The 14,835-nt window shown below is 34.3% G+C and overlaps 1 protein-coding gene across 2 annotated transcripts; it reads right to left on the reverse strand.

Annotated features, from left to right (window-relative positions):
- Window positions 1-460: 460 nt before the first annotated feature.
- On the reverse strand, window positions 461-9,545 carry LOC111371545 (uncharacterized GPI-anchored protein At1g61900-like). 2 transcript variants are annotated; one of them, XM_022993595.1, is made up of 8 exons: window positions 9,163-9,541; window positions 7,784-7,914; window positions 5,718-6,572; window positions 4,502-4,747; window positions 4,390-4,404; window positions 1,534-1,674; window positions 1,392-1,430; window positions 461-713 (listed from the first exon to the last, which is right to left on the reverse strand). In XM_022993595.1, exons 2-8 carry the CDS (start codon window positions 7,815-7,817, stop codon window positions 634-636), a joined length of 1,410 nt encoding a protein of 469 aa, XP_022849363.1. In that variant the 5' UTR covers window positions 7,818-7,914; window positions 9,163-9,541; the 3' UTR covers window positions 461-633. The 2 variants fall into 2 exon arrangements, 1 of the variants encoding a protein (XP_022849363.1); XR_002698602.1 differs by lacking the exons at window positions 461-713; window positions 1,392-1,430 and adding an exon at window positions 3,192-3,321 and having other exon boundaries at window positions 1,585-1,674; window positions 9,163-9,545.
- Between the last annotated feature and the right edge of the window lie 5,290 nt (window positions 9,546-14,835).

A 14,835-nucleotide genomic window follows, 5' to 3' on the forward strand; every position in this document is an offset into this window, starting at 1 on the left:
TGCAATGTAACTGTGCTTAACACTATTAGAGATGAATAGCATTATTCAGAAGCTAATTATATTCACACTACAATTTTTATTACTTACATTTTATTTGCACTTAAATTCCTTCATCTTATTTGTTGTTGCACTTATGTTCCCAACTTTTTTGTGCATTATAATCTTTAATCATTCATTAAATTGAACTTCGAGTTCAATTACGATTTTCATCCAAAAGCTCAACGTAGAGATCATCTTACCTTTTCAAAAAAATAAAAAATGTTAAAAGTGAGAAATTCTCTCCCCTCATTTCAAAGCGCACAAGCACAAAACATTAATACAATCATCATCGAAAATGAGATGTAATTAATAAAAAATTACAAATAAAAATTCGATAAAATAAGTTAAGAACATAAATATTACCATGAACGAAAACCTTAAATATAATTACTCATTAAATAAATAGAGAAAAACAATTTCCTTGTAAAAGCTAAAAACATTATTATTAATTACTTAGAATTGATCATAAAATAAAACCGAACCAAAAAAAAACTATACACGAAGAAAGATGCTCAAAATATACACGTAACATGTTCACACAGTCAATCTAAAGCCCTCTAACTCAAACAAGTCTCGACGCTCAGCAGATTCTCTCTACAATAGCAACGAACCCAAAACAAAAACAAAAAGAAGAAGAATCGGTACAAAGAAATCCACCACACCCCTATCACAACCTGCAATGTACAAAACATGATCATCAGGTTATCCATATATAATCATTTCAATTAACGGATCTGTTTTAGTTACGAATAATGTTATTCACAGTCAATGATTGCAATAGTTATTCTCTGTGGCAGCTTCTGATACGAGTCATTAATTTTCTACTGTGATTTTGCTACCTCAAATAAAAAGCTGCAACATAGAATGACTATTGAAGTGATTGATTATGAATAATATTGCTCCTTGTTATATATCAACCATTCATTAAATTTGTCTTCAAAACTTAATAGGATGAAAGGAGTCACAGGAAGGACTGAGACCAAATAACTTATGGAGGACCATAACTTAGGAGCGCGATCTAACATAAAGCTTTCGTTATGATTAATTAGCGACCAACCCGAATACACCAATATTTAATGGGAAGCATTGGGGAGAAAGTAGGTTAAATGAACAAAACTAATGTCCATAGACGGATAGGCAAACTGAAACACCAAGATTTCCCAGACTCATAGTCAATGATTTAGTAGTCTCCTAAAAGAAAGAACTGCATTTAGCCGCATTGAGTTCATTCACCAAAGTCATTTCTTATTTTAAAATTTAATACCTGTTTGTGATGAAATAAAAATGATGTATATGATAAAGGTGTCAACAAATGCAGGCACACGCACCAAAACCAAAATGAGCAAGGTTACCTGAAGTGTCTGATGTTGGTAATGCTGGCAAGGACATCTCTGCAAGTTTAAGTACAAGTCATCAGCGTATGGTCATTTAAACAAATTATCGAGTTATTTGAAAACACATGAACAGTAAAAAATGGTATTCCCAATCAATTACCAGGGGCACAAAGAGATAACGACGTGAAAGACGACGATGAGGGCCATGGAGCTGCAATATTGTCACTTAGATCACATGTAAAGCTCAAGCCCGATGAATTATCGAACACCATATCTGCAGGTAGGCTTCGTAGTAAACACCCTACATTTGGGTATAAAGATTTATTAGTCTTTAGCGCAAACTTATTTCCAACAATCTACTAGAAGTACCACCGCTTAATCTACTTGAGAAAAAGCATCTTACTTTCAAGTACAAAAGTTCAACATGGCAGTTGCAGTGTTTGGCAAATGTCAGAACCACTCTTAGTAAGCACAGGTATGTCTCGATAAGCCGTATCTAGTAAGCTCTACAGTTAGTCGAATTGGAAGCTAAAACGTGTTCAAAGGTAGCCCAAGATGAAATCAATCTGAACTAACTTTACAAAGTCAATTACTATGGACTAATTCAACTTTCTCGTCATTATTAAGTTACAAAATATTATTTACTTGTCTTGTTAAAGTGAATTTTTTGGAGAAAGTGTGGTTAGAAAGTATGGAAAAGTTTTGAATTTACGTATAAAATTATTTTACTTGAAGAAAATATGTAGTTGAATGGGCCTCAATCAGGGGCTATAATTAAAGACACAAATTAATTTTTATAGCTAGATAAAACAGGTTTATATTAGAACTTGATCAACTGACTGACTAATGCATGTGGTTCAGCCCAGGACCAAACCAACAACTAGAAGTGCCAAATACAGTCCTAATTTTGGTTTTCATCAATTGATCTTTTACTATAGAACCAGTAGAGACGAAATCTGAAGGTGTAATTGGTAATTACTAACAAAAATATTTGCTTTTATTCAATTTCCTTTTATATTTAAGGGAATGAGAATATACACAGTTAAGGACGAATTAAGGGAATGACGTGTTAGGTGTTTGGATGTTATGTAAGGAAGCAACATATTTAGGTTATAAGAATTTAGTTGCTTAGGATCTTACAACAGATGTAGCAATGGATCCAACAGAGATGTGGGGGAAAAAATGATGCATGCATGCAGCTGACCACAAATTACAGTGAGAATAAGGCCGAGTCTTTTGTTGTGGTCAATCCCAATTAACGGAGGAGAATATAGGCGAGTGAAGGGCAGAAGAGCTAAAATGCAATCAATAAATCCACATTCTCTCTCAGAAGTCATCTGAAATTGAAGGCATATGCCACACTCTGTACAAACCTAAAAAGATTCACTTGAAATTAACAAAATATAACCAATGGCTGGATTCTGCATGAGATTTCTGATAAAAGCTCACACAGTACTTAAATCAGCAGAATCCTGAAATAAATGCAGAATACGAAACCAGATGCTTAGACATAAGGCTGGACAACACGAAAAGAAATGCTAGTAATGTTGGAATTTGATTTAAAAGAGATTAAACTTGGTAAAGTATAAAACCATGAAAAAAAAAAGACTTTTAGTGTCAACTTCAGCCAAATATTCAAACTTGATTCGGTAGTCAAATTATGAAAATAAATAGATTAACTTATTCTACCCGTTGAATAGATGATCACGGTATATTCGAAATCTCAAAATCAATTCCAAATGAATGAGAAATTATGATCCAAAATTTGTAAGAAAAGAGGAAAAATTGACCGGGAATTTGCCTAAATCCACCGCTCACCTAGTGCTCGAGTAGTGAGCGACAAGTCTCTGCATAAACTAACACTGCTGGCGCTTGAGCAACGGGTTGCGACCCTTCACATAGGCTGGTGAGTTTGGGGAGTATCTCTTAACTCACACCCTCTCCTCTTCTATAAATAAGATCCTTTAGACGTTCATTACAATATTCTAATCATATGCAATAATAGCATAACATAAAATTCATATTTTCCTAGCCAAAATTCTGCATAAAATTCTGTCTTTCATTTCAAAAGAAAGGAGTACAAAAACCATCATTTGATACGTTCTTGTAGCTTTGGAGTGCTAAAAACACAAGACGGTAGTCATTGTATCGTGAGAGTTGATAATCATCATTTGCAGGCATCGTTGCAAGGCAAAATTGACTCAAGGACAAATAGTTCAACTCTTGCCTCGACTTTGCATCCATTTTACTTGGTGTTACTTTATCCTTTTTCATTGGCATTTCTTTGGTGTTTTATTACTCATTTCCTAGCCGTTACTCTATCCAATTTGGTAAGGTTGGTAAGTTCTTATTCAGTTAAAGAACTCACTCGAATCCATTTTAAAAACAATAAGTAAAGCACAGCTGGAACAGTTGAATACGGGCACAGAAACTAGACCTATTTTTAAAATTAACCGTGAGCTCTGACTAAACAAGAGTCATGTGACTGCAATTTTTGATCGACAAACTGAGACAATTAAACAAAGGGAAGCTCGTTGACTGCTGAGCTGTGACTAAATCAGTAACTAGGCAATCAAATTTTTCCATAGACATCTTAAGATCTTATCAAACAAGAACAATAGTCACACGATATTAGGGTAATTGAAGATGCTGAGCTGTGACTAAATCAGTAACTAGGCAATCAAATTTTTTCATAGACATCTTAAGATCTTATCAAACAAGAACTATAGTCACACGATATTAGGGCAATTGAAGTGTTACCCAAACAGTAGCAATTCAATTACCGAAGAAGAATGTCCCAAGCAGCTAAAACTACGTAAAACAGTAAGGACATGCAGACATCTTCAAGTTCAAGCGGGAGAAAAAGTTGAAAAAAATGAATGCTTTGCAAGCGAATAAAAGGAATTATGCTCTGCAAATAAGCAATAAACTGCATCCCACAAGAAAGAAAACCAATATATAGAACACCAAAAAAGGAATATTAAATGAAAGAGGACAAGGTGGACGAAGAGAGTACCTTCTTGTCCATATGCTGCTCCATCACGAAACAGAGAGAGGAAAGAGATTATCAGATCAGAGAAATAACTTAACAAAAGATTCCAGAATGAAATCATAATTCAAATACTCACCTTGGAGACTAAAATCTTTCAAGTCCACATCACAAAGCTGATAAACATTAGTCATCACCCCAGCCTTTTGTAGCATGGACCCAAATACAGTAGCGCATATTATTGCTTGCCGATTTGTAATTAGCATTTGCCTACGTACCCTCGCTATGTAAGTATTTAACGAACTACAGCATGAAGGACTACGAGCAGAAACATTTTGGCATGCTTCAATTACTTCTGATGGTTGCCTTAAATCCAAAGGGCAAACTGCATCCCACAAGATGATCATTTAGAAGACAAAATAATACATCTATCCATTATTCAAAACTAAGTAGCTCTGATATAGCGCACACAGAATGACACTCAGATTTCAATATCCACTCCAATTCTTCTTTAAGGATAGGAGATAAAGCCTGTAGGAAAGGCGGCGGGATTCAAAACCGCAAGCAGATGCTGCATACTTAACAAAGTTTATATCTAAATGTTGTAGAACATCTAATCAGCTTGTCTTTGTGCAGAATCCATCAAAGCATCCTAATGGCTCTTAAACTATCATTTTTGCAATAGGTAACTTTGATAAACTAACTAATTACTTGTTTCAGTCATTGCATGTGCTTCGGTACTTATGAAAATAAGAGGAACCAATTGGAGTAGATTATTTTTATTCAGTTAACATATCTTCAGCATTGATTTGTTAACACGTGCATGCAGAAAATAGAAACAGAATATTTTATATGAATGGTTATCACTATTAACAAAATGGCAAGGTCTCATCAATGAAATTTAAAGCATAAAGTAATATCATAACCATTCAAAAGAGGCTTCTAAATAAGAAATTCAATGAACAATATCAGTTTCATTGAAAATCACCTTAAATCCAACATAACAAGAAACATGTTAAGGAAATTCACATTCTTTTTTGAGTTAAAAGAGAATAAATACATTCCAATTTAAAACTCCTAAATCTCAACTTTACTTTCCTAAAGCAGTTTAAGCAGTGTATTCTTTCCTTAATAAATGTAGAAGACGTAGTGGACTTTATATTAGATCATTTATTTTGATCAGATTGAGATCCCCTGCAAATCAGAAAAAGAGCAGATCTACTGAATATTCCGCAGAAGTTCAGTCCAATGAGGCCAAATATAAAGGCAAGGACATGGCGGCAGAATTAAAATGTTTCGAATTCAAGATCCATAACAATCCTATAGCATATGGGTGGAAATATTATAGCACACACCTTTGTTAACCTTGCAGGCAGACAATATTCGAAATGCTGTGTTAGCAGCATCATGAGGGAGTTTCTTTGAGATCCATGAATAAACCACGCCTTTACAATCATTAAGCATGTCAACATGATTTGATGGTCCAATTATATTCTTATTGTCATTCAAAAATGACTGAGTTCCCAAGATCTTAAGTGCAGCCTCCATAATTGCAGGCTGACAAATTGGTCTGCAGCATTCTTTGAGAGGATCAACTTTACCGCAAGCCTCCAGTAATTTGCTTGTGTTCACTGATTTCTCGAAAGTGGTTATGTCCTTCACTGGACAAGAACCACCAGTAAGATTTGAAGATTTTACAGAACAGATGGTTGGTAGTGAGCTGTTTGCTCCTCTACTAGCAAGTATACTGACAATATCTTTAAAACAATCATCGGCAACTGCATTTTGTAAAACTAAATTATCAGAACGGGTGCTGTAAGATCCCTGGAATATGTGGAGCAAGCTACTAAATTGTGGGCAGCATATAACATTTCCTACTACTGCTGCCAAAGGTTGATTACAGTCACATGCTGTTTTGTCCATGATACTCGAAATGGCAGAGAAATTTACAAGGCACCTTCCAGTCAGGACTGGATCGTATGTAGTTGGAAAAGTCGGATACATTGGTGGGAAAGAATCCTCAGGAGAAGGCAGATGAGGAATTACAGCTGGTGATATTTCTATGGGTTCGAATATTCCACTTTTTGGTGGGCTAGCCAGCACAGATGTGGAAGAAATGTGACTAGGCTCAGGGAGTGTCTGCAGAGCCAGCACATTCCGAAAGCTAGACAACCAGACAGCAAAAATTAGTAACTGATGGGAGAAAGAACCTGCAATACCATTAAACATTCCTTTAGAATCAGGATATATTCAATTGTTTTAATAGAAAACATTGCATGTTCGACGTTACCATATAAAATGAGGACATCCACCTATATTTGTTTTATTTTATTTGGACTCTTATTTATTTTAGTTGGACTATTATTTACATTAGTGGACTTATATAATGGGCTTGGCCCTTTCTCTTTAGGGTTTTTTTTTTTTTTTTTAAGGGTTTTGTTTTGCTATTTAAATCTGGTTTGTAATGTAATTGAAACAGTTGATAATTGAATAAAATATTTGGTGGCTTGTGGCGAAATTCCTCTCTTCCTCCATTACTTGTTTCCTTCTTCTACTGTTTTCTTCTTTTGCCATCTCTACCTCTGATTTCTTCTTCATTACTGAATTATTTCTCATATTCCATTGGGTGTTCTATTGGTGCTGCATCATAAAACCTCAAAACATAATGGGGCATTGATTCAAGATGTTTTAAGTCAAATGTAATAGAACATAATCATTATAAGCAACTTGTACTTAAAGGACAGTAGGAAAAGCATCACTAATGAAATGCATTCATTGCATATTCAGGTGAATTACCAGCATATATCCCTAGCTTACCAGCACAGATACAACTATGTTGAATGCATATTGAATTTAGCCTCTCTTTGAGCCCCATTTTCTGAGAATAGATTTTGTATTTTTTTATTATTATTATTTTATTTTTTTTGAGAATGTGTGGTTAAAAAATTGGAAAAAGTTTGGATTTACATACAAAATTATTTTATTGGGAGAATTGGTGGTTGAAAATGAGATAAGAGGGAAAATGAGTTTAAAATAATGGGGCTCAAACAGGGGCTTAAGATTAGGGAACCGCTCCATCTAAGCAAAGAAATGTTCAAGAGATCCCACACGATTAGCAAGAAAAAGAGATGGAAACGAAGGAATAAAATGGCATGAGCTCCTGTCATAGACGAACTTCAATGAGTGAACTGAATGGCACAAAAAAAGAATACCAACTAATTTTCATGGTCCTTAGCCTTGCTCAAACTAAAATTCAAAGAGACATACTTCAAGCAGTTTCTTAATAGAGAGAGAGAGAGAGAGAGGAGAAAAAAACTTTAAAGGATGCTAGCACACAATTTCACATAATTATTCCTAGTCTGTCAAAAATACCCAGAACACTACAAGGCCGACATAGTGAAATTTGAAATAGGTAACTTACCCTTAACTCGGGTAGCAGTCTTTACACAATCCATAACCCCTACTAACCATCTGGCGACATGGAGACTCAGAATAGAAAGCCAGGGGTAATTAAAAACTGTCCTCGGATACTAGTCATAGCATATCGAATACCTACATAACAGGGAAAACATTACTATAAATTTAGAAGGTGATGCAGGGAACCAGCAAAGCCATAAATGTACGCAGATAATCTGATCATCAGTTTATACTTAAGCAAATTGTAATGTATCTGATTTGCAAACCTAGATAATACATCATACAAACTATACTAAAATTGTAATTCAATAAGTGCTTCTTATTGAAATTTCCTATTGACTTGTTTGGTGGAAAAAGGTCGTATTTGCTTCATATTTCATTGTCAAGATTAAAAATTGATCAAAATTTCTTAAACACTTTTGGATTTTCAATTCCTGAATTCCGCGATGGGAAGTTCTTACTTAATGAAAGACTGGCGGAAATCATGATATTAACACTATTTTGCTTCCATGTGCTTATCCTTCCTTCTTCATTCAAAATATTTAAAAAAAAAATAAATAAATAATAAAAAATTGTTTCTCAAGTAGAACACTACGAACCAAAGCAACGAATTTAAAAATGGGTCACTTACCCTTGTCTCGAGGACCGTTCTTTACACAATCCACGAAACCTACTAACGATACAGCAACATAGAGACTAGAAGTACAACTTCTGGAACTCCCAGAAAACATATTGTAACCCTACTAAAGATGTAAGCCCAATAAATGCATCTTATTGTGTAAACTTCAATTGAATCTTGTTTTCCAGTGACAGGAAATCATGATATAAGAATTACTATTTCGCTTCATCTTACATTTTCTCACTTTTTCTCAATTTTTTAAAAAAATCTCCATTTCGTCCTTCATTTTTAGTTATAAGCAGCTCATAAAAATGAATTTCAAAAATACCTGAAACCATAAATATATATTCATCAAATCCTAATAAAAAAAAGTAGCTTTATTTTCCCAAAAAAACAAAAACAAAAACAAAAACAAAAACAAAACAAAATCAAAATCAAAAACAAAAACGAAAACGAAAAAAAAAAAAAGAAAAAAAAAAAAAGCAAAAACAAAACCAAAGAGAGAAAAGAGAGAACTGTATTTTCTCTTCTTTAATTCTTCAAGTGTTCCAAAAACCATGAAGCCTCAGAAGAAAAATCCCACTAAACATTTACTAATTATTCCAGAAATATATCTTCAAATTTACTATCACGAATGTCATTCAGCTAAACCCCTCGAGATCCAATCGTAGTACAACACTACTAAAAGCTCGGCTAACAAAATCACTGCGTAAACATTTAACAACAGATATCTATGACAGATAGAGGATGGACTACTATAGTACCTGAGTAAAAGAGACTCATTTCCCGTTGACGGGCGTTCAGAAAGGTGCTCCAGATTCTCAATTGCTCTTTTCAGTGGGAGAATAGTGCGGGAAGAGAGCAAGAGATCAACCTGCTCCTTTGATTTCAGGCGCAGGACGAGCTAATCCGCGAACTGAATGGAATTAGAAACTTCACAAGATCATTAATTCTCAAAAAATCAATTTTAGCTTTCATCAAATGAACTTATATGATAATGCATATGGATCTGTATGATTTGTAAAGGAGAAAAACCCTAGGAGGAAGGGTTTGGGAAAGTTTAAGGTGATAAAGTAGGGTGACTATGGAGAATTAGCTTTCATCGTTACCCGCTTTATTTGGAGTATGTTTGTCTACTCTCAAGTATAAGTTATTTTTGTGTAATTTTTCATTATTATTATTATTTTGATCTGGATGTGTTACTATTTGATCTTATTTTTTAGGATTTATTCCCTAAGTATAGGGGAGGTTTCACGGGTCTCATACGTGATGTTGCCATGGCGGCAGCCCATTCCTCTCTTTTTTTTTTCCATCTTTCGATGATGTTTTGTCATCTGTGAAATAATTATATGAAGAAAATCTATACGTATAATATGATTCTATTTTTTAATAAAGTAGTTGTGAAACAATAATGTGCACGAGGATATTTTCGACTTCTAGTTAAATAAGCAACATTCATTATATGCACATACCAACATTTTATGATCACATGCAACCAAACTACGTGTCAGCACACCTATAATGAGGCATGTTTAATGTTCCAAAAATAAATAAACGTATAAATAAAATAAAGAATTGTTCATCGCTAAATATGAGAGATGATGCGATGAGATCATGATACTATAGGATTCATTACCCACCCTTATAGTGATATACTAGTTGACTACCATGTCTATCTGAATAAGTTGGCCTAAGCATTTATCTCATGTTTGAGCTCCATTCTTTGGACAAAAATACATTTTTAAATAGTATTTTAAAATAATTTTAATTACATATTTTTCAATAAAATAATATTACACATAAATTCAAAATTTTTCCTTATTTTTTAACGACACACTTTTTCATTAATGCACTATTCAAAAATGAATTCTTTTGAAATGAATGAGGCTCAAACAAGGGCAAAGTATATTTTGGACCTCACATCCAAAAAAACTTTTTAAGATCATATCCACTAAATAAGTCGAATCGCTCATCAACCAGGCTTCCTCCAATCATGGTCCAAGCATAGTTGATGACACAAATAGCATAGTTACCCTTAACCTCGAAGACAAAACAACCATTCGAGAGAATTGAGAAACATAATACCTCGACTAGTATCAGTAAGCCCAGGACTCCTGCAAGCAATTATATCCATATTAACCTTAATTCACCCCAGATAAAAAGTGCATCACAATGCCAAATAACCTCCATAACATAAGGAGCCTTAGGAGGCTAGTTAGGGAGGTAAAATTGTAGTAGGATCAACAACTCGTTAATACTTTCTAAGTAATTTATTTTAGCTATAACATTAAGAAATTTCATTTTAAATGTACTTATTTACTTATAAGTAAGAATTTGAAGACTAGCTAACATGTTTTATAGTGGTAGATGATATTTGTTAGTCCAAAGTGGTCGGGGCCCATTTAACAGCCTGATTCCTTATGAGTAAGAATTTAAAGATTGTGGAAATTACACAGTAGTCGGTGTTTGAAGATTTATTTTCAAAAATCATTTACAAACTTTAATTAATCATGAATCGGGTAATAATTATATATTTTAATAATAATAATAATAATAATAATAATATTATCATTATTATTATTATTATTATTATTATATTAATCAATCCCACCCAATTCATTCCCAATCCCTTTCAAAACTTAAATCTCTCTCTCTCTTTCTTCGGTCTCTCCTTCCCTTTATCATGCTGTTTGACGTTGCCAATTGACATAAAGCTCCGATGATGGACAAGCAGTGGAACTACAGATCGGGACGGAGAAAGAAAAGGTGTGGTGGTGATATAAGGTTTAGGTAGGTAGGTGTTGGTCTTTTTACTCTCTCCTTTCCTTCTCCATGCTCTCTGACGTCGCCCGCACTGACATGAAGCTTTGGCAATTGACAAGTGATGGTGCTGCAGATCAGGTAAAGAAGAGAAGGTGTGGTGGTGGTGTAAAGTGGAGGCAGGTTGGTGTTGGTCTCTTCACTCTTTCCTCTCCCTTCTCCTTTCTCTTCGTCGTCAGTCCGACAACTTAAAGTCGACATAAAACTCCAACGATAGAGAAGTGGTTGATGTTGCAGATCGGGGAGGAAAACATAAGGTGTGGCGGTGGTCTTGTTGGTGATTTTTTGATAAAATTTATTGTGATTGCTTGTTGATAGTTGTGGTGGTGGTGCAAGTTGGTGGTTTGTGTTAATTGCCGGTTTGAAGGGTTGCTTTAATAGCATTGAGATGATTTTTGGGCTTTTTTCCGATCTATTTTGTGGGAGTGCTAGGGTGTTTGGTGGTGATGTAGGTTGTGGTAATGTGGCGATGCTGGTGTTTCGTGGGGTGACGATTTGTGGTGGTGGATCTGATAGTTTAGGATTTTATTGAATGGCAGGTGGTTGGGGGTGACGGCAACGATGTGTTTGTGTCATTTTTGTTGTTGTTGGTAGTGGTTGTGATGGTGTTGGGCAAGTGACGGTTGTGAGGTGGTGGTGCGGTGCAGGCCATGGTGTGGTGGTTGCGCTGGTGTGGTGCAAGCGACGATTGTGAGCTGGTGATTTGTAATCAAGATTGGTGCTGGATTGGGACCGGTGGTGAGGGTGTTTGGTGCATGTGACCAACTATTTGGGGTTTTATTGAATTTAGCAGGTGGTGGGGGGCGACGACAGTGGTGTGTTTGTGTCGTTTTTGTTGTTGTTGGTAGTGGTTGTGATGGTGTTGTGCAAGTGACGGTTGTGAGGTGGTGGTGCGGTACAGGCGATGGTGTGGTGGTTGCGTTGGTGTGGTGCAAGCGACGATTGTGAGTTGGTGATTTGTAACCAAGATTGGTGTTGGATTGAGACCGGTGGTGAGGGTGTTTGGTGCATGTGACAAACTATTTGGAATCTGTGACCAATAAATTTGAAAATACGTGACCCATAAATAAATTGTAACCTTTAATTTTTTGATCTATGACTAATGAAATAAACTTTGACATATAAAATTTTTGATTTGTGACCTCGAAATAATCTATGGCCTATAAAAAATTTTATTTGTGACTTCGAAATAATCTGTAACCAACTAATTTGATGATGTGACCAGTAAATAAATCTGTGATTTATAATTATGAATCTGTGACCATTAATCGTATAACTGTGACTTTATTATATTTATTTAATAAATATATTCAATTAATTAAATATATACCCGAATTTTGAATTTAACTATCTACGTGATTTCTAAATTGGTGTAAATAGTATACCTGGATTATGAAATTTTCACTTAAAAGTTAGCTAACATGTTGGATAATGTTAGATGATAATTATGAATTTTCAAACCATCTACCTATTGACAACCCAATTCCTATCGAATGTACTTTTCTAGCCTCTATGTTGATCCACTCTGAAAGGCATTGTGCATTCAACAATAGAAATATAGCTCGTAGCTTGAGTTAAATATTTAAATAATCACCCAACTTCTACAATAATCATGGTTCACTTACTAAATTTTAAAGTGATTCACAATACTCACCGAACTATGTTCTTTTGCACTCCATCATCATCTACTAAATTCTGTTCCTCTCATTGCTGACCAGTAAAATGAAAATTCACGCGGTAGTTATTGTTGTTAGAAAAAAAATTACAAATCAGCTAAACCATCAAAGTAAAATATTTCGTTACTCATCCAACTTATACTATAGTCACGATTAACTCATCAAACTTCAAAATGATTCACAATAATCACTCGTCTTTGAGAGTTACACTCATACCATCAACCTCCAACTTCCGTTCCCTTCGTTGTTGATGTGACTTACGAAAATTTTATGTAGCAAGTTAAGATCGTTAAAAAAATTAACTCAATCAAACCATCAAACTCTCAAAAATTACCATATGTGAAATGCGATTTCCACGGCTCCATAAACTTTTTAAGCCTAATTGTCCGTCCCCAATTTCAGTCAAAAAAACTTTAAGCACTCAATTCACTAGTCTCACCCATGTACAACTGAATCATGTGCTGAGATGCAGTCGATTGTCGAGGAGTACGCGAGAATCTACTCTCTATAAAGTCATATCTTCCAACTATGCTGTTTGTCGATGTCTCTCTAAACCCAATCTTTAATGCTGAGGAAGGAATGTCCAATCAACCAAATGACAAACAAAACCTAAGTTCTAAACGTTAATTATCACCACTCCACCTCTTCACTTCTTCATTCTCAAAATTCCTCACATAGCATTCTTGTCCTCAACCTTCAACACCATATAACTAGTTCTCAAATCTTCGCATCTTCCATAGTCACTTTCTGTACATAATGAGCTAAAGAATCAACCCAAATCAAAAAATAAAAAGCAATTATCACAAAAATAAGCTTTAAGTTCATATTTAAGAATGTTAAAAAAGCAAGAAATAAAGTGAGCCCATAAAGGTGATAAGTGGATGATAGCTTTAAGACTACTTAAAAAGTGATTTTTCGACTTGAAGTAGTTGAGTTCTAATAGCAACTTTTTCTTAGATCCTTTGCCAACGAAGAACAAAAGTCGTGTTGAAGCAAACTGAGCTTTGCAAGAGAAATACTATTTGTACGGGGATGTTTGACAAAGTTTTATACATGAAGACACTTGCCAATTTTTCATTGGGTGTTGGCAAAAAATAAATAAATAAATTCAATCATATAAGTACGGCCAATTAGCACCTATAAAACTGTTTGTACAGGAACTCCAGTACAAACGCATTAATTTGCTTTGCAAAGGCAAAAAGATAATGAGAGTAAAATTTAAATTAAATGAATCGTGCTACAAATAAGAATTTTTTGTTAGAAAAATCTTACAGACAACATATGGCGCGATATTACTGGAAGATGAGAAAAAAAGAAGAAAAAAATCCACTTACATTTTGCCACATCAACATCAGTATAAGTTCTGTTAAATTTTTCTGTACTTATGACTTTATTGAAATTAAATATACACATACCCACGAATTGATTGAAATCCAGAGTCTGTTTGGTATGAATTAAAATCTAATTTTAATGTAAGTTAAAATAAAACAATCAATATTAACCACACTTTTATGGGTCCCACAACTTTTTAACTACACATTTCAGAAACTTCTATTACAATCTACTAAAAAAATTATTTTTAATCCCTTAAGTTTTTTAAAAACACTTTTTTTTCCCAAATGTATTTTTAATCGTACACTCTTTCAATAAAATAATTTTACGCTTAAATTCAAAAAAAATTCTTACTTTATAACTACATATTCTCCAAAAAATTACAATTACAAAATATATTATTCCAAAAAATGGACTCAAACAAATCATAAGTAAACTTATGCAGTATATGTTCCCGTTTAAACAAAATCCCAGTTCTCCGACCGTACAAGAAAGTGGTCTTTTCTAGTATTTTTTCGTCTACTGTACTTCTAATAAGCGTTTCATCGTCACCTGTAATAACAACACTCGTACAAATTGTGGGTATTTGACTGTCTTTTCCTTTTGATG

The sequence above is a fragment of the Olea europaea genome, chromosome 22, assembly GCF_002742605.1.
Source record: "Olea europaea var. sylvestris chromosome 22, O_europaea_v1, whole genome shotgun sequence".
In the NCBI taxonomy this organism is placed as follows: Eukaryota; Viridiplantae; Streptophyta; class Magnoliopsida; order Lamiales; family Oleaceae; genus Olea; species Olea europaea.

What these genes read in the sequence shown, in the direction of transcription:
- LOC111371545 (XM_022993595.1), bottom strand. Translation starts at nt 7,817, where the DNA reads ATGGATTGTGTAAAGACTGCTACCCGAGTTAAGG. An exon ending in GACTGCTACCCGAGTTAAGG is followed by an intron (nt 6,573 to 7,783) that starts GTAAGTTACCTA and finishes ATGGTATTGCAG; the next exon opens with GTTCTTTCTCCCATCAGTTA. An exon ending in TGCCTGCAAGGTTAACAAAG is followed by an intron (nt 4,748 to 5,717) that starts GTGTGTGCTATA and finishes TGTGGGATGCAG; the next exon opens with TTTGCCCTTTGGATTTAAGG.